Here is a 20,509-nt window from a genome sequence, read left to right on the forward strand (position 1 = left end):
CCCGGATTACATTTTTGTTACTTATTTTTATTCCCAGTGGGACCAAGAAAATTGACCACAACAACTGCAATGAGAGAACGGGAATTGTTGGAAATGGGTTTTGAGGAACAGACTGCTGAAATAAATTACCTAAATTGCAAAGAACAACATTAACATATCTTTAAAGTAACTCACTGCAGAGCTCATTTTGATTTCTTTAAGTAGTTAGTGATGAATTGTTCTTCATAATGATTTGGATAAAAATAACCTCTTTCCTAATTTTGAGACTCCATCATAAATTACTGTAATTTTGCCTTAAAAATTTTCCACTCAGTCATATACTAATTTCCTAATGATCTTTTAATTGACTTATAAACTAAATTCATTCCACTGAAAGCCAGAAAATTGTTCAGAATTAGATTGTAGGCATTTTTCTTTGGTGTAGTGGATAAAGGGGAGGCCTTGAAATCAGGAAGACGTGGGTTCAAGTCCTCGTTCAGTTATGTGGCCCTAGGTAAGTCATTTAATTTCAAAGTGCCCCAGACAACTCTTTAGGACTATAAATTATAGATGAGTTCTCAAATGAATTATGAACAAAGGTGGGAGGAGTTTGTATCTCAGAATTTCCTTATCATAATGTAAGGACAATTCTGGACTAGGGAGGAAAAACAAACAAGAATTACCCATACTCATGAACCTACCTACTAATTTTGCAGGGGGAGGAGGGGTTAACAAAATAACTGGTGAAAGGTGAAACCAGCTGGAGAAAAATGCTAAAAATGAACCCTTGGAGAAAGAAGCCATTTTGTCAAAACAAGGCCTTGAAGATTCATGTGTGCCCTCATAATGTGACCTCCAAGTCACATTTATTCAGTTTACAACTCAAAATAAGTTTGTTGTTGCTTTCAGCACTGCTGGCTGAGCTGAGCCTGGAAAGGTCTATTGGCTTCTTCCTGATCTATGCACCACCGCCACCAACCAGCCAATACTCACATTTACAAAAACTGCTTTATCATGCATGATGATATAGGACTGTTAAAAACAAACAAACAAACAAACAAACAAACAAGCTACAACCCTGGTAGCAATTTAAAAAAAGTTCTGGCCAATAAAGTGAGAAAATTCAATGGACATAACAATAACAATAAAGCTGCATATGTATGTTGACTTGAAGAAAACTACAAACTATATACTAACGCACATACTAGGCCTGGAATCAGGAAGATTTGAGGTCAAATTTGACCTCAAACACTTACTAGCTATGTGACCCTGGGCAAGTTACTTAACCTTTGTGGGCCTAGTTTCCAAAACTATAAAATGGGAATAATAATAGGACCTACCTTGCAGGGTTGTTGAGAGGATCAAATGAGATAATATTTGTAAAGTATTTTATTAGTACAGTGCCTGGCACTGTACTAGAAGTTGATATGAAAGACTTGTATCTGAACTTTTAGAAAAAAAACCAGACACATGTTTTATTTGATTGAAACATGGGGATCTGCTAGACTCAGTAATACTTCATACAGAGTACATACTAATGAACACTAAAAATTTCCACCTCTTATATGAATTTTCTAATTGTGACATATTTCTATGTGTCCCATCAATGCTGAAAAAACCTCCTTAAATAAAGACAAATATTTTAAGGCACCACCTGAATTATGAATATAAAAGATAAAATTTCTTTTTCATGCAAGGACAGTGGGATCAGAGTAATTTCATGATATAATTTCTAATCAGGTCTTTCTCTAAATGTTTTTGAATTTTTCACTTTCATATTTTCTTTATTAGCAGAAGATTTAAAACTATATCCTCATTTACATGTGTTTGATCAGCCTTTTCTAACATATAATAACTAGCATTTATATAATAATAACTAGAATTTACCACTAGCGCACACACACACACACACACACACACACACACACACACACGCACATTAGTGCTTTAAGGTTTATAAAATGTTTAATAAATAATATCTCATTTTATCCTCACAACAGCTCTGGCAAATAGGTGCTGTTTTTATTATCCCCATTTTATGGATGATGAAACTGAAGCAAACAAAGGTCAAATGACTTGACCAGGGTCACATAGTTAGTAAGTATCTGAAGCTAAATTTGAACTTGAGTCATCCTGACTCCAGGCCTGGCACTCTATCCACTCTGCCACCTATAGGTGTTTGTTAACTAACTATTGAATTCAATTTCACATAAGGAAGAGGGGATTACACAATGTTAATAATGAGTTAAAAGGAGGTTCAATTTTTCAACTGAACTTTAATTTATATAATGCTTTCCAATTGTTTTTTACTCTAAGTAGGAGAGACAGTTGCGTTCTTTCTATGATCGATACATATGGGGTGAATGCAATTGAAAATGTTTCCTTTATGCTTCTCTATAGTATAATCACCTAGGTGCCTTTTGCCAGTTAACAAAATATAATGTGTGTGTGTGTGTGTGTGTGTGTGTGTGTGTGTGTGTGTGTATGAAATAAGCTTTTATATTGTGCCTTCTATGTGACAGGCACTTTGTTAAATGTTCCTTACAAATATTTCATTTGATTCTTACAACAACTCTGTCAATATAGGTGCTATTAATATCACACTTTTACAGTTGAGAAAATCGAGGCAAACAGAAGTTAAGTTACTTGTCCAGAGCCATACATTTAGGAAGTGTCTGAGGTCAGATCTAACACAGGAATGTGTGTGTTTGTGTGTGTCTGAATGTGTGTAAAATTTCATATACATAAGCCTTGTTATTCAGATGTACTCACATAATCACCCCAGAAATTAGAATTTAGTGTATAATAGCTGTTATTTCAATGTTGTTGGCACAAGTAAATTTGTGTAAATAAATTTGACTTAAATATATTCATGATAAATTTGTAACAGCAATAAATAATTCAGGAGAGCCCAGATGCACTGCTGTATGAATTTGCTTTTTTTTTGTTATTGTTCAGAGAAATCACTGAATTCCACACATTTTTTTATCCCCCCAAATGGCAAATATAAATTAAGTTTCTACTTAAAGAATTGTATTTCTTGTCTCAAAAGAAAATCATGTATATTGACCAAAACTGCTTCTGTTTATTAAATTTATTATGCTTTTCTGGTTCTTCTCCTGGATCATTGGCTATTAACTCTCACTCTCTTTGGATGACTCTTCCTCTTCCTGCTCCTTAAAGGTGATACTTCTTAGTCCTCTGTCCTCGGCTTTCCTCTTCTCTTTTTGTTATTTTTCTGACAATTTCATAAACTCACAGAATTTCAGAGTTGGAAAGGACTTCAGAAGTTATCTAGTCCATTCCATACGACCATCCCTGACAAGTGACCATTCTAGTTCCATCTTAAGACCTCCAGTGAAGAAAAGCCTATGATCTTTCAAGGCAGCCCATCCCACTTTTGAATGACTTAAATTATTTGATAAATAGAGCAACCTCTCCATAATCTCTACCTGTTATACCTAGTTCAGTTCTCTTGGGTCAAGCAAAATGAGGCTAAACTCATTTCCATATGCCTACTTTTTAAATATCAGAATATTACCAAAATCTTTATTTTCATCCTTAAAATGGAGATGATAAAAACAGTACCTAGTTTCCAGAGTTGTATGGATAAAATGAGATAATATTTATTAAATATTTTGTAAACCTTAAAGCATTTGTGTGTGTGTGTGTGTGTGTGTGTGTGCGTGCGTGTGTGTGTGTGTCTGTGTGTGTGTGTATGTAAAACCAAATCTTTATTTTCAGCCCTAACCTCTCCCCTGTGACTCTCCCAAATGAATTATTACACCTCCAACTGGTACTATGATGTTTCTGATTATACGGGTTTCCTCTGCTTTGGTCCCTGTAAAAACTCCAAGTATTTCCCTGTTGCTGAATAAACCTAACTCCTTCAGCTGTCATTCAGGATCCTCTGTGACTTGACTGTAGCCTTATTTTCCAGCTTTTTTCTCTCCAAATTCCCCTTAATGAACATAATACGGCGGCTATGCTGGCTTTCTGTTTTTTGAATATACTACTCTCCTTCTTATAAAATTCTAACTCAATTACTAAACAGTAAGAAAAAAAACACATCTTTTTTAAATTTCAAAAAGGTAGTACTCAATTTTGTTTTGCCCTATTGGAAATTGAAAAAGAATGGGACAAAAGCAAGTCAAATATGCTTATAGGGAAGTGTCTTTAAATTCAATGCTTGTTGAATTGAATTGAATTTCTCACTTAAATAAAATGAATCAAATCTCTGTTTATAACCCCCAACGCTAATAACTTTTCTTTGATCTATATTTCACTTGACAAATGTAATTGTCCAGTGAACACTCATTTGAAAATCACCTGAGTGAAGCTGACATTGTTATGGGTGGAATTTGCTCTTGTGGTTAACTTCTGAGTGTGCACTATCTCCTACAGGCCTACTGTCTACAAAGGGACACAAATGCTGAAGATCTTTCCTTATAAGCCATAGTAACTTAATTAAAGAACCCAATGATATTCCTGGCTAAGACCCCTCATAGAACATTCCTTTCAATATCCTTTTGGGATGTTAAAAATATGCAGTATACTTTGCTCTGCTCTATGCTCCAGGATTTTCTAGGATTATTAACTAAGTTTTTGGTTATTTCAAATTATCTCAGTCCCATTTACTCTGGATAATGAAGACTCTACTATATATGTGACTGCCTCCATACTATGGTGATGTGTGCTATAAAAGTGAAAGATTGACATAGCAGTTGTTATTTAAAATAGGGAAGTATCAACAGAAGATATAAAACTCACTGGAGGTAACACCACAAGAGTTGCCGAACCAAATCAAATTAATAGACCATCTAATTTGATTCCCTGATTTCAGTACTGACCACTACTCGATGCATTGGGAATTAAACAAAATTTTATGTACTTACTCTATTGTGCATTGTTACATATGGGGGGGGATTCTTCCTGGCCCTTGCAGGTGATTAACTTGCACCCTGAAGCATGAGATTTTATTATCTTTAAATCACTGTCTGGGCTTACAGAGCTGCAAATTTTATGTTAACAGTCATAAAATTATCCAGCCCATTTTAAAATTCAGACACAGTATTTGTCTCAATGGCTTTCCATGGCACTGAATTCTGCCACTTTACCTCATGCTGTAAAAAGAAATCATTTCTTTTATTTGTTTTAAATTTACTGCCCTTCAATTTAATTTGAGCGCTGTGTTTCTGTATTATGGGCATGGTAAAAGGATACTTCATAATTTGATTGAACATTATCCTCCTTCTTCTCTTTTGTACATGAAATAGAGGCTTCTAATGTCATTCTCTTTATAAGTTAGGGTCTTTTACCACCTTGGTGTAGTGGAGAGTTGTCAAATATGTGGCCCATGGGTGCTGGAACCAGATTAAAATGTCATTGGGAAATAACAAAATAAATAGAAAGACAATAAAACACAGATAACAGTACATTTTAAAACTAAGTCAATATGTGGCCACAGGGATCCTTATGTACAGATTAATGACCCTATTTCTATTTGAGTTTGACACCACTGGTCAAGTGGAAAAAATACTGGATTTGGAGCCAGGGATCTGAATTCAAATGCTGCCCCTGCTACTTTCTATCTGTGATCTTTGGCAAGTCACATAACTTCTGGTCCCTCATTTGTAAGATAAGGGGGTTGGATTATCTCTAAGTCTTAGATTATCTCTAAGTTCTTTTCCAGCTCTAAATCTATGGTCCTGTAATCCCATGAGAAAATGAAAAGACAAATTCTTTAAAGTTAGAAATGAGGTCTCACAAATGAATGCTCATCTCCAGGTGAGTGTTGTCTTTTCCAAGGTAGACACTTTCAGAGGCCATAAACACATGAGAATGTCGACACTGTTCCAAACCAAGCCTACTTAGGAATTGCTTTTCTAGCTATTGGCAATCTTTTTAAATATAGTGACAATTTTTCATCCTTTGAGGATGGATTTGATTTTCAGGAATTTTGGGTCAAAAAATCCACTGTGATTAGGAAGTAAAGATGCTCATTGTTTTGTAGACAGACTTATCGGCTTTCTTTGAAGGCAAATCCAACAGCAGAGGTGGGTTCCAAATTTGGTACAATGGCAGCATCACTGAAATTAGAATATTTTTTCAAATAGTGCTTTAAAATTTATAGAGCATTTTGCCTGATCTGCACACCAGCTCTTTGAGGTGACTGATTATATATGTATATACATACACATATACTTACGTATATACATGTGTATATATGTATATAAGTATATGTGTGTGTGTATACATACATATATCTATCTATTTATCTATCTATCTATATCTTATCCCCATATTATAGATGAAGAAACTGAGGCTGAGAGCAGCTAAATGCCCTGTCCAAGGTCATATGGTTTTCTAAGACAGGATGCAAGCACAAGAATTCCTGGTCTGACACTGTACCTACTATACTACTCTGCCTTTTAACACACATATAATCTCCCAAGGTGACTTTGGAAGACAATAATGGAGCATACTTTTTTTTCTTAAAGCATTGGTCATCCCATTCCCATCTTAGGTCCTATGTAAAGCTTTCAAAAGACTATGCTTGGTAACATCTGGGCCTGTTCTTTCCCACTCCTCCACCTCCCAATCTGTATTCCTTTTCCCCTTGTTCCTAACTCTAACTCCAGAAGCCACATAACACCATTCATGCCAGGATACCCTGGCAACTTTGTGTTTCGGTACTTACTTGTCATGCCCTTGGCACATTTCTGTAGTGTTTCTACATTGTTTTGCAATGATTAAAAAATTAAAATGCCAGAAATTTAAGATGTTCTTGACAAAGAAATCTTTCCTTCCCTTAATATGCCATATACTTACAAAATAGTTTTCTCATTATATTATTTACTATTTCCTGTGATCATGTTCCCTTCCCCTATAGAAGAGTAAATTGCAGGGGCAGGTAAGGCCAATTATTAGGGATCATGGATGACTCACTGCATGCAGTCTACCTCATCACCATGGTTGGAAGAATAACTCAAAAAATGTTACCTGGAATCTCCTCTATATGGGAAAAGCAGTGTTTATTCTTTTCTACTATGGTTTTGATTCTCAAACTTCTTATATAATTTCTTTTAGAACTCAATTTATTTCAGGTCTAAATAGATCAAAAAGGCCACCTACATTAATTGGATAGTATTCCCTTTAACAAAATAATCTAACAACTTCAAAGCGAATGCTGTTAATCTCTGGCTTAATATCAAGAATTGTTTCCATCTTTAATAAGAATATTAACAGTCTCTAAGACTTCATCATTCTCTTTAGATCAGGTATGAGAGAGTTGGGCATAAGGAAAATTAGGAGTGTGAAGGTGCTGCTTGGGTCCACAGTGTCTCTGTTGCTAGCTAGGGAAAAATTGGTCTCATTGAAGGGGATGAGGGGAGGCAGCCTGAGCTACACCCAGAGGCTCATATACTAGTCAGGATGCTATGATATGTGGCCCTTTGACTCGTGAGTTTTTGACTGCAGCACCATTTTGGTGAATCCATTTAATATTGAGAAAATTCCTATCAAAATTCAATCAAACAATTAATTAGCACTTTTTAAACATTTCCTATGTAGAAGCATTATTCCAAGTACTGGGGATGCAAAGATAAAAGCAAAACAATCCTTACCCTCAAGGAATTTACATTGTAAAAGGGGAAGGGAGAGGGAAACAACATACGCATGTGAATATTATGTGTATGTGTAAATATATATATATATATAGACACATGTATACATGGATATATATATATATATATATATATTTACATAGCTACATATGTATATGTGTATACTCATATACACAAAACAAAAATGCATACACAGTATTCACAAAGAGATCAAGGATGGGAAGGTTCTGGAAGTACAGGAAGACCAGAAAAGGCCTTATTTGGAAGGTGATGCTTAAACTTGTTGATGGAAAACAAAGATGGGGAAAGAATATGAGATGAAGGGTGCAACCAGTGCAAAACAAAACAAAACAAAACAAAACATGGAGATGGGAGATGTCACACTGTGAGAAAATGCAAAAAGATCAGTATTAATTGTGTATAGACTATATGGAGGGTACTAATGTACCAAGGAGATTGTAGATTCAAGAAAGGACATTGTTGCAAAGAGCTTAAATGACAAAGGGGAGTTTACATTGGAAAACAGAGGTCATGGGGAGCCACATAGGAAATTGATTGAGTAGGAGGTAGTAACATGGTCAGAATTTTACTTGAGGAAAATTGCTTTGGCTGCTACATAGATTAGTGTAGGGAAAGACTTGAGGTACGGAGATCATATGTATAATTCAAGATGGCAGCAAGGTTTTAAGGGGAGGAACATGTAGCTATATCAAATTACAGACATTTATTCTGATGAAATAGGGGATTGATATAATTCCACGTGAATGCCTAGACCCCTCTTTTGTAGTTTACTTGGGTGCTGTTTAAACATCACTAGATTGTAAGTTCCTAGACAGAAGGGTTTCTATCATATTTGCTGTGCCTAATGAGCATTTGATACATATTTGTTGAATTAAGTCAAAATATGTTTAGCTCTAAAAGTAAATATTACTAATAACACTCTTATCTAGTTCTTTAAAAATTTACAAAGCACTTTCTTCCCAACAATATAAGTTGCATCAACATTATCTCCATTTTCTGATTTTATTTCATGAATCAAACATTTCATTATTAAGGTATCTTTAGATTTTCTTAATGAGTACACTTTAAAATATTTTAAAAATTTTATATTTTATTGTTAAAATACGAACAAGGTACGCTATACTTTTCATGCTTACGGAGGCAGCTAGCAGTGTAGTGTATCAAGTGCTGGGCTCAGGAAGACCTCAGTTCAAATCCAGCTTCAGTTATTTGCTAGCTGTATGACTCTGGGTAAGACACTTAAACCTCTGTTTGCCTCAGTTTCCTTAACTGTAAAATGGGATTAATAACAGCAATTACCTTGCAGAATTGCTGTGAGGATCAAATGAGACAAAATCTGTAAAATGTTTAACACCACGCCTGGCATGTACTAGGTGCTATATACATGTTTATTTATTTCTCTGCCTTCCTTTTGCTTCATGTAACAGTTTAGAGGGGAATGGTAGTTTAAAAATGATGTAGTAAAAAGAGTATTAGACTGGTAAACAGGAGTAAGTTACTTCCTCTCTCTGTCCATGTCTGTAGTAAGAGATTAGACTAAATGATGTCTAACTAAGGTGCATTCTATGGCTCAAAGACTGACTTATTATGAATATAATACAATTCCATAGACTTTCAGGTGCCTTCTGCCACTCCTTCCTCCACCCCATCTCACATGATGAAGTGGTCTTACTAATTAACAAGGCTAACCCCTCTACTTGTTTAAATGACCCCATTCTATTTTTTCTTCTCCAACAGACTGCCTCCTCTGTCATCCCCACTCTATCACTTATTTTCAATTCCTTCCTCTCTACAGGCTCATTTTCTACTGTCTACAAACATGCCTACATCTCTCTCATCCTGAAAAAAAACCAAACCCTTGCTAAACCCTTTCATCCCCACTAACTGTCATCCTATATCTCTTCTGCCCTTTGTAGCTAAATTCCTTGAAAAAGCTTCTACAATAAGTGTCTCCACTTTCTCTTCTCTTTATTCTCTTCTTAGGATTTTACAATCTGACTTCTAACCATATCATTCCACTGAAACTACTCCCTCCCAAGTTACTAATGATCTCTTAGTTTCCAAATCAAATGTTCTTTTCTCAATCCTCATTTTTCTTGATATTTCTGCAGCCTTTGACACTGTTGATCACTTTCTCCTCCTTGATACTTTCTTCTCTCTAGGTTTTCTTCCTACCCATCTGACTGCTGCTTCCATGTCTCTTTTGCTGGACCCTCCTTTAGATCATGCCCTTGGGCAGCTAGGTGGTGAAGTGGATAGAGTTCTGGCCTTGGAGTCAGGGGGACCTGAGTTCAAATCCAGCCTCAGACACTTGATACTTACTAGCTGTGTGACCCTGGGCAAGTCACTTAACCCAGACTGCCTCACCAAAAAAGCATAAAAAAAATAGATCATGCCCTCTAACCTGAAGTGTCCCTCAGGGTTCTGTCCTGGGTCTTCTTCTCTTCTCCCTCTATATTACTTGACTTGGTGATCTCATCAGCTCCCAAAGATTTAATTACCTTCTCTATGCTAATCATTCTCAATCTCTCTGCTGACTGCCAATCTCACATCTCCAAATATCTTTCAGATATCTTGAATTGGATGTCCAGTAGATATGTTAAACTCAATATGTCTGAAACAAAATCCACTTGCTTTCTTCCTAAAACTTCCCCCTGCCCAACTCCTACCTTCCTTATTACTGTGGAGGGCAATACCATCTTCCCTGTCCCTCAGGCTTACAACCTATATCCTGGATTCCTTACTATCTCTCAACCCCTACATCTAAGCTGTTGCCAAGGTCTGCTGATTTCACCTCTGCAACCTCTCTTTTGACACTGCCACCATTCTAGTACAAGCGTTCATCACTTCACACCTGGATTATTGCAATAGCCTGCTGGTGGGTCTGCTTGCCTCAAATCTCTCCCCAGTGCAATCCATCCTCCATTCAGCCACTAAAGTGCTTTTCTTGAAGTGCAGGTCTAATCATGTTGGCTGCCCCCTTGCCTCCACCTTCTCCCCTCCAACTTTTACTCAACAAACTCCAATGGATTCCAATTGCTTCTAAGAACAAATATAAAATACTCTGGCATTCAAAGCCCTCATAACTTAGTCCTCTCCTACCTTTCCAGTCTTCTGATACCTTACTCCCTGACATATACTCTTTAATTCAGTGACATTGGCCACCTGGCTGTTCCTTGAAGAAGACACTTCATCTCTAAACACTGAGCATTTTCTCTGGCTATCTCTAATGCCTGGAATGCTCTCTTTCTCCTCTGCTCTTACTGACTATTCTAGCTTACTTTAAGTCCCAACTAAAATCCCACCTTCTATAGGAAGCCTTCTCCAACCCCTCTTGATTCTAGGGGCTTCCCTCTGTTAATGATTTCTTATTTGCCCTGTATATGGCTTGCTTTGTATATATTTGTTTGCATATCATCTCTCCCATTAGATTGTAAGCTCTTTGAGGGATGAGACTGTCTTTTGCCTCTTTTTGTGTCCCCCGTAATTAGCACATGGAGTGGTACATAGTAGGTGCTTAATACATGTTTATTGATTGATATGATGATGGGCTGGTAAGTTTTCTGCAGTCACCTGCAAGATTATGTTGCATATCTATCCACCCATTCATAACATCAGGGCATTCTTTTCTATCTGGATAGTGGGTGTTTACCCCTCTCCTTCAATTTGTATACATACAATAGATAGCTGTACATAAATAGACATTTAACAGCTCCAGCAAAATTCCTACTGCCAAAGAAAAATGTCAGAGTAAGCTGTAAAAAAGTGCTTGGTTTTTTAAATGCAGAAATGGCGATTCCAAGCATTTATACAAATTGCTGTGTACTGTAGGTTGCAATTCTGAGATAGAATAATACCCAAAGTTGCAACTAAGAGCAAATCTAAGGACACTTGTTTTGAAAGTAAAGGCTTAGTCAGTGTTATGGCGTTCTGGCAATCTGCATAGTGTTACCTATAATGCTTTGTCCTGGAATTTTTACTTTATGTATTGATTTCCACATACTGGAGGTAGCCTGACTAAAATTCCTTTTATTTTATGACTTTAAAAAGAAACTAAATCTGAGGTGAGAAATGTAGCAAATGAATCATTTCATATTTTGTACAGGTTAACCCCTCCATCATAATACCAGAGTCATGGAATCTGAAGACTTTTAAATGTGTGTAGATGGAATCCACAAGATGAACTTTAATTTTTATCAGTGAAAAAGTATTAACTTCACATTAATGTTACATCATTTTTATATGATTTATATATAATTGAACCTTCATAAGAGAGGGCAGAAAATATAACTTTAAAATAGGCTCTGATGAATGAATGGATGAGAAATAAATCATAGGCTGCTATAGGGGGAGTTAAGGTGTTTTAGGTAAACTTCTAACATTTCTGATCTGACAGATATATGAGAAAAAAGACTAAACCAGGTGTTGGGTTCTGTGGCTAAATAACTTGTATCTTACTGGTTCTCAGTTCCTTTGTCATCAGGAAGACAACTTACTAAATTTAACCCCTGGATTAAGGAATTACTTCTTTTCCACTGCCAGGGATAGAGTATGGGGCCACCTAAACCAATATGGAATACCTTATATTGTAAAATCTTGGTCCTAATATCTTAATACTTCTTTCTTTGTGTTTTTAAATTTATACATCCTTAGTCTGTTTTGACTTGTTTTCCTTAAACACACACACACACACACACACACACACACACAATCAGACACCAAAAAAAAGTATTTAAGACTTTGCAGAATGGAGAATTAAGTGCATTTTAAAGAAGGTATGTTATACATATATCTTCAAGACTGAATTATGTTATATCCAATAGCTTCTCTGAGACATAGGGCAGAACATATCTGTACATGTCAAAAGGAAGTCCAAAATTAAGCTCAGGTAATTTGGGTGGGTTAGCTAACACTCAGGTGTTGCAGTAAAGGGAACTATAAAGGTGTAGGCCCTGCCTTCTGTAATGCAACATGGCGTACTGAGAAAGCACTCAGCTTGGAGTCACAAGACCTGGGTTTGAGTTTTGGCCCTGATACAAGCTATGTCCAGGTCACAATTCTGAGAAGATAGTTTCTTATCAGTAAAACAGACGTGAATACATTTGAATGATGCTGTGAAGGTGTTATCTGGTATAATGTAAAGTACTGTATCAAAACAACCTGTTATTCTGTAATAATTTGAGGCGACAGAAGCAACACTTAAGAATTTGAGACAACAATAAAGGACAATCAGGGGAAGGATAGAAGATTTGGAGCCAGAAGTTGCCTTAACCCCGAGGCATAAGTGGTCAGTCAGTCACAGAGCCAGAGCTCACGTGCAGGCCAGGCAACTGCAAAGCCAGCATTCATTTTCACCATTGCACATAGTGAGTGGTCCCTGGATTCCTTTAAGTCCAAATCTAATTTGCCCTAAGTCCTCTAAGTCCCTGTCTTAATAGACACCTTTCCCAAAGTCTCTCAGTTCTTTATTAATGACTTCCTATTTATCCTATATATAGCTCACTTTGTATAATATCTGTTTGCATGTTGCCTCCTTGATAGATTGTAAGTTCCTTGAGGGTAGGGACTGTCTTTTGTCTCTTTTTGTAACCCCAGGGCTTAGCATAGTGTTTCCTGATGGATTGGATGGTTCTATAACTTTAATTTAAAACATTCTACTTTGAATTTTTTTTGTGTGAAGGATCTGTGATTTCAAGATTTCAATTCTAGGGAGTTGTCTAAGGTACATGTGTCAATCTCCAGGGACCTGCAAAACTCCCAAGATTGGAACCAGATAAAAAGTAACTTGGAAATGGTTAACAACAACAACAACAACAATAAAATATAATATAACAAAATCATGTTAATTTCTAAATCAATATGCAGTTCACAATGATAAGTTTCTGTTTGAGTTTGATATCCTTACCCTAAAGTATAGAGAGGTTAAGTCACTTACTCAGGGTTACACAACTAGTAAGATGAGCTGGCACGCTAGAACTTGTACCTAGATTGATATTACTCCAATCTAGCTTCCAGCCACCATGACTGTGTCTATATTTGCTACCTGTATGCTGCTGCTAGATTAGTAACTGTTCCTTATTTTCCTGAGCATTCATCAATAAGATTGTAGAAGAAAGAAGTCTAGGAGTGTGGCATAAATTGAGAGAGAGAATTGATCTGGTACAAAAAAATCAACTATGGGGAACTCCATAAAACCCACAACCCTCAAATAGATAATTATCTATTTGATAATTATATATGTTTATCAAACATATGTATATTTGATAATTATCTATATTTGATAATTATCTTCATTAAGATGAAGAGGTCTTTCTACTCTGCTTAGGTTTGTGAAGCATGAATATCTATTTCCAGCAAAGTAAGGTTTAGTTCAGGATTTAGTTTTCAGTTGAGGCAAGTGGTTGTAGCAAATGCCAAAGTGTCCTTTTATGTTTTTTAAATTGCTACCAAAGTCTGTACCTAGATGGTCACAATCTGTCACAATATGAGACAATCATATGTTACCTTGGATACGAGGCTTGCTCTGTATGCAGCTAGCTGCTTCAGGTATTCTTTCTTTGCTGCTTCAGTTTTCTTTTTGTAGACCTACAAGCACAAGAGAGAGTCCTAAATTAGAGAGTACACCTGCTTTTGTTTTCAGAGAAGCATAATTAATATCAATAACCTCTTTCATACTGCCAAAAATATTCTTTTCCCAATAGTCCACTAGAAACACCTATTTTATTGAAAGATTTTTTTTGAAGAGTTGTGGCCATGGATTGTTACAAGAAAGAGAGTAGAAATAGTCCAATTTCACCTAGGTCATACTAAAGGATTTATTTAGATTAGTATGAGCATTGAGCTAGCTGGTTTAGGAAGGATATGACTTATGAACACTGGTGAGAATACATGCATGTAAACAAAGTATTTTCCATTTATACAGCAGTGAGATTATTTTCCCAGAACAGCAAAACACAGTATTTGTACTTTAGTAGCCTATAAGAACTGGTTTCCAAAAATCTTAATAACTTCTTCAGGTTCACTAATTTCATTGTTTTCTTTTGTTGGCCCCTCTACCCCCACCCTTTGTCTATAGTCAGGGTCACAGAAGTTGCATTTTAATCTTTTTCTTTTGGATTGATTTTAAGAACATTTCAATTTCATTGTCTTTCTTCCCATGATAATCTTATGCAGGCTTATGATGAGTACAGAATGGGGAATAGCACATGATTGTGAGCATTGTATATGGACCACTCTGCCTTGATCCTCTGTTGATACTAGAGGCAGATGGGTGGTGCAGTGGACAGAGCTAAGAAGACCTGAGTTCAAATCCCAAGTTATATACTTACTAGCTGTGTGACCCTGAGCAAGTCACCTCATCACTTTTTGCATCAGTTTCCTCAACTGTAAATTGGGATCATAATAGCACCTACTTCCTAGGGTTGTAAAAGTGCTTAGCATAGTGCCTGGCATGTAGTAGGCATTATATAAATGGTTATTCCCTACTGTATTTTCCAAGCAGAACACTGATTATTAAGGAACTACTCCACACTTATTTTAGAAAATAAAATAATGAATTAATGAATAAGATTTGTTAGGTATAAGGCAAAGGTCATACTGCTAAGCTAAACAAAGAAAAATCATTTCAGAGTAAAAGAAAAGATTGGTGACATGAAAATAGGTAGGAATCTGTAGATTCAGTTCCTACTTTTACTATACTATATGGTTCCGCCCATCTGTTGCTGCCAGTACTTAGAACTCTAAAACTTTCCAAATACTAGCTACTCCGCACAAGGCAAAGTTTTTGGTTTAGCACTACGAAGTCTTACTTTTTCATGTATTGAACTTTATGTTAGGGCATCAGGCTCTTCTACCTTTTTCCAATATTGGAATTCATGAGTAAAGAAATATTAATTTGGACATGTTATCTTTGGCTTTGGACAAAATACCAAAACACATATAATGTGTAAACACTGAACATAGGCCTGCAACACAGAAACACCATTTCATTATTTCCAGGGTAGACAATTGTTAGCTGAGCTTGATTCCCTGCTGTGAAATTCAATATGTGAGAAATATTATTTATTCCTGGGTACTAAGTGGTTTTAATTAAGGTGAACTATCTCAAGGTAAACAAATGATTAGCCTGGACAAAGGAGTTAGAAACAGGACCCTAATTAATACACTTAGTAATTGTTCATTCCACTTTCTCTGGACTTAAAATCATGCCTCTACTGCAGTCTTATCCTGGAGCCTCCTTACTCTGTAACATCTGGAACATCTGGGAAAACTCCAAGAGTGTGCACCCTGGAATATCCTTCCACAAGCCCTCCTCCCTTCTCCCACTGGTAAGTATCTCCTGGAGCCTCGATTCTGTGAAAGGGTCCAGGATGGACTGTCTTCAGTCCCCTCCTGATCCCATTCCTGACTTTCTCTGGACTTCACAGTTATGCATTCATTCCATGCACCTTCTTAACCTTCCATCCTCCCCTTCAGCTCCCCTTTTGTGTGTTGTCTTCTCCAATTAGAATGTAAGCTCCTGGAAGGAAGAGATTGTTATTTGTTTTTGCTTGGTGTTAGGCACATATAAATGCTTAGTTCTTTCCTTCTTCCTTGCTTAAAGAAGGCCCCCCCACCCAGCACACTGGATAGACCTCTTGAACTTATAGTAGGACATGGACACTTGCTGCGGAAGATGCATCATCAATTTTCTCATTTGCAAAATGACAGTTCAGCCTAGGTTAGACTCTGAGGTCCCTTCCAGCTCCGAGTGTAGGATGCTACAGCCAAAGGCACCAAAGCAGAGGAGGCATTACCAAATCCAGCAAACACATGCAGGTCAGTCCAGCTAGAATACAGAGGGCATGAAGAGCAGCCATGTGAAATTCAGTTGGAACTATAGGCTGGGGCCAGACTGTGTGGGACTGAAATGATGCCAAGCTGAGTCCTTCTATTATGCTAGAGGTAGTAGGGAGCCACAAAAATATTTCAGCAGAGATGATATGGGCTTTAGGAATACCAATTTGGCAGATATATGAAGGATACATTAGCAATAAGAGAGACTAAAAGCAGGGAGACCAATTAGAGGAAGATTCTAGTACTCTGAGTGAGAAGTGATGAGGACCTATGGTGGTTGCCATAGGGATGGAGAGAAGGGGTTAGATAACTGAGGTTGTAGAGGTCGAATCAACAAGACTTGGTAAATGATTGGATACAGGCATGAAAGAGAGGGAGGATAAGTCAAGGATCACTCTCAGATTGCAATCCTGGGTCTGGAAGAATGGTGGCATCTTCAGCAAAAATGGAGAAGTATGGAGGAGGGAAACTGAGAGGAGAAACAGTAGAAGTATATCTTTAAATTCTTTATTTCTAGTGGTCTAGTTGTATACATCTAATCATTTGGGTCTGAGCTAGTATTTAGTTTTGGAGATAAATGTCTGCAAACTAAAAAAAAATGAAATATTAGATCAAACACTAACATTGCATGTATTTCATTAAATAGGATGTGCTATTTATGCAGCCAATTTGGTTACTCAGCCCTTGAGAAACACGTGGTTTTACAGTTATTTACTGATTTATTTTTCCTTAGGAGAAGCAGATTTCTGTATATAGTTTCTCTAAAGCCCCTCTTCAAGACATAAATTGTAATGAATGGCCTTAAACTGGCGGGGTTTACATTTATTCTTAATACCACAGAAACCTTCTGAGAGGTTATTTCCCATAAAGATAGAGTTCCTATTTACAGCTTCAAAGTGAATATTTTAGTAAAGACATTTTTGATAGTAACACATATTTATATAATCTAAGCATTTCTATTTTATTTTTATTAATAGGATACTCAAAGTGACCCTCATTCAGGTAACTAAGGTCCATTCAGTTTCCAAAGGTTGTTCTGTCTATGCCACCCTTTTGTCTGTACTATTCCTCAAAAGGATAATTGTTAAAGAATCAGACCAAGAGACAATCTTCCATTCACATGCAGGCTTGCCTGATTACAGCTTTTACACTCCTTTATCATTTGTTGTCTACTAAAACAGCCAGGCCATCACAGGACCCTTTGTTTACATTAATTGACAGTGTGCCTAACAAAGGACATGGTACACAATTCCTTTGTTGGACTTCTTGCAGCTAAAATTATAGGAAAGAGTTAATTTCTTTTGCTAACTGTCTATTAACATTAATGGAAAGGGTAGAGTGTGGGGGAGGGCTTTCTCCATGTATTTCAGGCTGAATATTTGTCCCTCAGTTTCACTTGGGGATCAATGCTGTTATGAGGTACCTGACTAGCATTCATATTCCCATGTTTTCCACAAATGGCTCCCCATTGGCTATTGATGATTGGCTGTGTGGGATCATTCATATAAGTGCCTAAGTACCACTTTAGAAAGGAGTAAACTCATCACGTCACATTACATGGATTGATGGATTCACTTTCTCTTGTTAGCTGTAAATGTTCAGAGGAAGGATTTAAAAGAATGATTATAAGAGACATATTTCTGTATTAGTGTTCAGGGGGCAATGGGACAGATCAGAATGAAAATCTAATGCGGATTCTTTCCAGTTCATTGGGACCTTCACAGTTGAAAACTAGTCAGGGTTTATGATACTTTACATCTTATGGCTCTTTGTTTACTTTATATATTAAAACACTCAAATTAACGAGAGCCAACCTGGTTCCACATGCTGTTTTTGATGAAAATGCCTTAAGGAAGTCCTCAACATGCCACTTGGCCTCTGAATATTTATATAGAACTGCTTCTGAACCTCTAAGAGTCCTACCCAAGCACGGCAAAATTGGGATCATAGATTTAGAGCAGAAAGGTACCTAAGACTAATAATATTGTTTAACCTCCTAATGTTGCTGTTGAGTTGTTTTTAGTCGTATCTAACACTTTGTGACCCCACTTGAGATGTCCTTGGCAGACATTGGAGTGGTTTTCCATTTCCTTCTGTAGCTCATTTTACAGATGAGGAAACTGAAGCAAATAGGGTTAAGTGACTTGCCTAAGGTCACACAGCTAGTAAGGGTCTGAGGGCAGATTTGAACTCAGGAAGATGGGTCTTCCTGATTGCAGTCCTAGCACTCTGTGCACCATGCCACTTAGCTGCTGTCTGAGGTTACAGATAAAGAAACTGAGGCTGAGAGGTGAAGTTATTTATTCAGGGTCATACAAGTTATAAATGGCAGAGCTGTGATATGAAGATCTGACTCCAAATCTTGCATATTTTCTACAGGTCAGGCTGCCTCCAAGAAAATGTTTTCTCTTCCAAACAGACACTAAAAAGATTTCTGGGCCATTCAGGAAGCTGCATTAGAGGCCCCTGGGAAGGGCAAGGCTCAAGAAGCTCATCTATTGTAGCACAACATGCTAAAAATGGTGATGAAGGAATGCACTTAGAAGTGGTCTCCAACTTATGGGAGTAACATTCTGTGATGACCACTTTACTCAGCCTTCACATGTGATAAGGATAGGACTGATTTGCAATTTTGTGATAGAAATGGTTTCTCTGTCCCTCTCTGGGAAAGACAAACACTGAAAAGGAATGTGATTTATAGACTAAATATTAGTGCTTTGTTGAGCTGCAAAATGGCTTCCAAATGGTGCACAGCTGGTTGAAATAAAGTGAAAAGCTGGACAGAGGAGGATTAGAATATCATAATACACCATATATACAGTTTACTCCAGTTCATCAAAAGACTTTCGAATCTATCCTGTACTAACAGTCAGATGATATTGTTTGCTATTATGAGAGAGTTCGCAGGTTTTCTCCTAGAAATGCATCTCAATGGTGAAACTAAGATATTTATACATATTTTTATGGGTTGATAAAACTTAATTAATGACTTCTTCAAGAGAGCCAAAACTCAGTAAAATGTAATCTTCTGAATCTCTGATTCATTTGAAAAATGTTCTTAATATTTAAGTATATTTTAATAGATGAATAGTCCCTAACTACAATATACCCTAAGTTTATTTTTTTTTAAATTACTGATTGTGATGGACATGAAAAGAAAAAAAAAACCCAACAACCTTATGTTTAGGAAAATTTTTCTTATAATCTTTTTCACCATGTCACTGGGAAGAACTCATATAGAAAAGGAAACTCTTTAAAATCTCTTCTAATCCTTTCTTCCTTCCTCTCTCTTTGACTTGGTCCATAGCCTGTATCCAAGCATGTTTTATTTCAACAAATACTTTATAGCAGAAAGAAAGGCAGCATAAAATTCTCCACCTAAATTTGGATTCTATGAAGTCAAATTAGGATGTTTCTGGTTAACTTATAATACACTACTCCCAAAGTTTGTATTTGATAGCAAATTAAATTTGCATTATATATGAACCAAAATAACAGCAAGCCTATAGCAAATAAATACTTTAATTTTCAGAGGACTTCAGAAATTGAGTGCACAAGGACTTCTTTTAGTATACTTGAGAGGTGAGCTGGAGGAAATAAAACATCTATCAATCAATCAACAAACATTTATGAAGTACTTACTACTCATCAGACATTAGGCTAGAATACTGAGGATACAAAGACAAAAATATAACAATTCCTGTCCTTAAGTAGTTTACATTCTGGTAACCAAGTGTTTGATGCATACTCAAAACACAAAGTGTCCCAAAAGTCTTAGTGCAGGTTCAAAGTTTGAGAGCTGAAACCAGCACTAAGACTTTTGGGACACCCTGAATTTCTTATAGGATACAATATGTTACTACAATTGTTCAATGAAATAAATATAGCACTGATATTTTTCAATGGGAATTAGATACTTCTAAGTCAACTAAAGCTATAGGGCAAATACATTTACAGCTCGAAGGTCAGCTTGTCCCATCTTCTCATTTTACATTGAGGAAACTGAGGCTCATGTAAATGCTCGAGACTACTCTAGTAGTAAGCATCAG

At 36.6% G+C, this 20,509-nt stretch overlaps 1 protein-coding gene across 1 annotated transcript in view; it reads right to left on the reverse strand.

The window, feature by feature from the left end:
* Window positions 1-20,509, reverse strand: part of LOC114053716 (thymocyte selection-associated high mobility group box protein TOX) — a 371,079-nt gene that overhangs the window by 14,777 nt on the left and 335,793 nt on the right. The window contains exon 6 of the mRNA XM_027876845.1: window positions 14,130-14,210. Within this exon, the coding sequence (XP_027732646.1) occupies window positions 14,130-14,210 (81 nt within the window). The remainder of the gene's footprint in view (window positions 1-14,129; window positions 14,211-20,509) is intronic.

The sequence above is a fragment of the Vombatus ursinus genome, unplaced genomic scaffold (genome assembly GCF_900497805.2).
Source record: "Vombatus ursinus unplaced genomic scaffold, bare-nosed wombat genome assembly UNPS02014812.1, whole genome shotgun sequence".
Classification (NCBI taxonomy): domain Eukaryota; kingdom Metazoa; phylum Chordata; class Mammalia; order Diprotodontia; family Vombatidae; genus Vombatus; species Vombatus ursinus.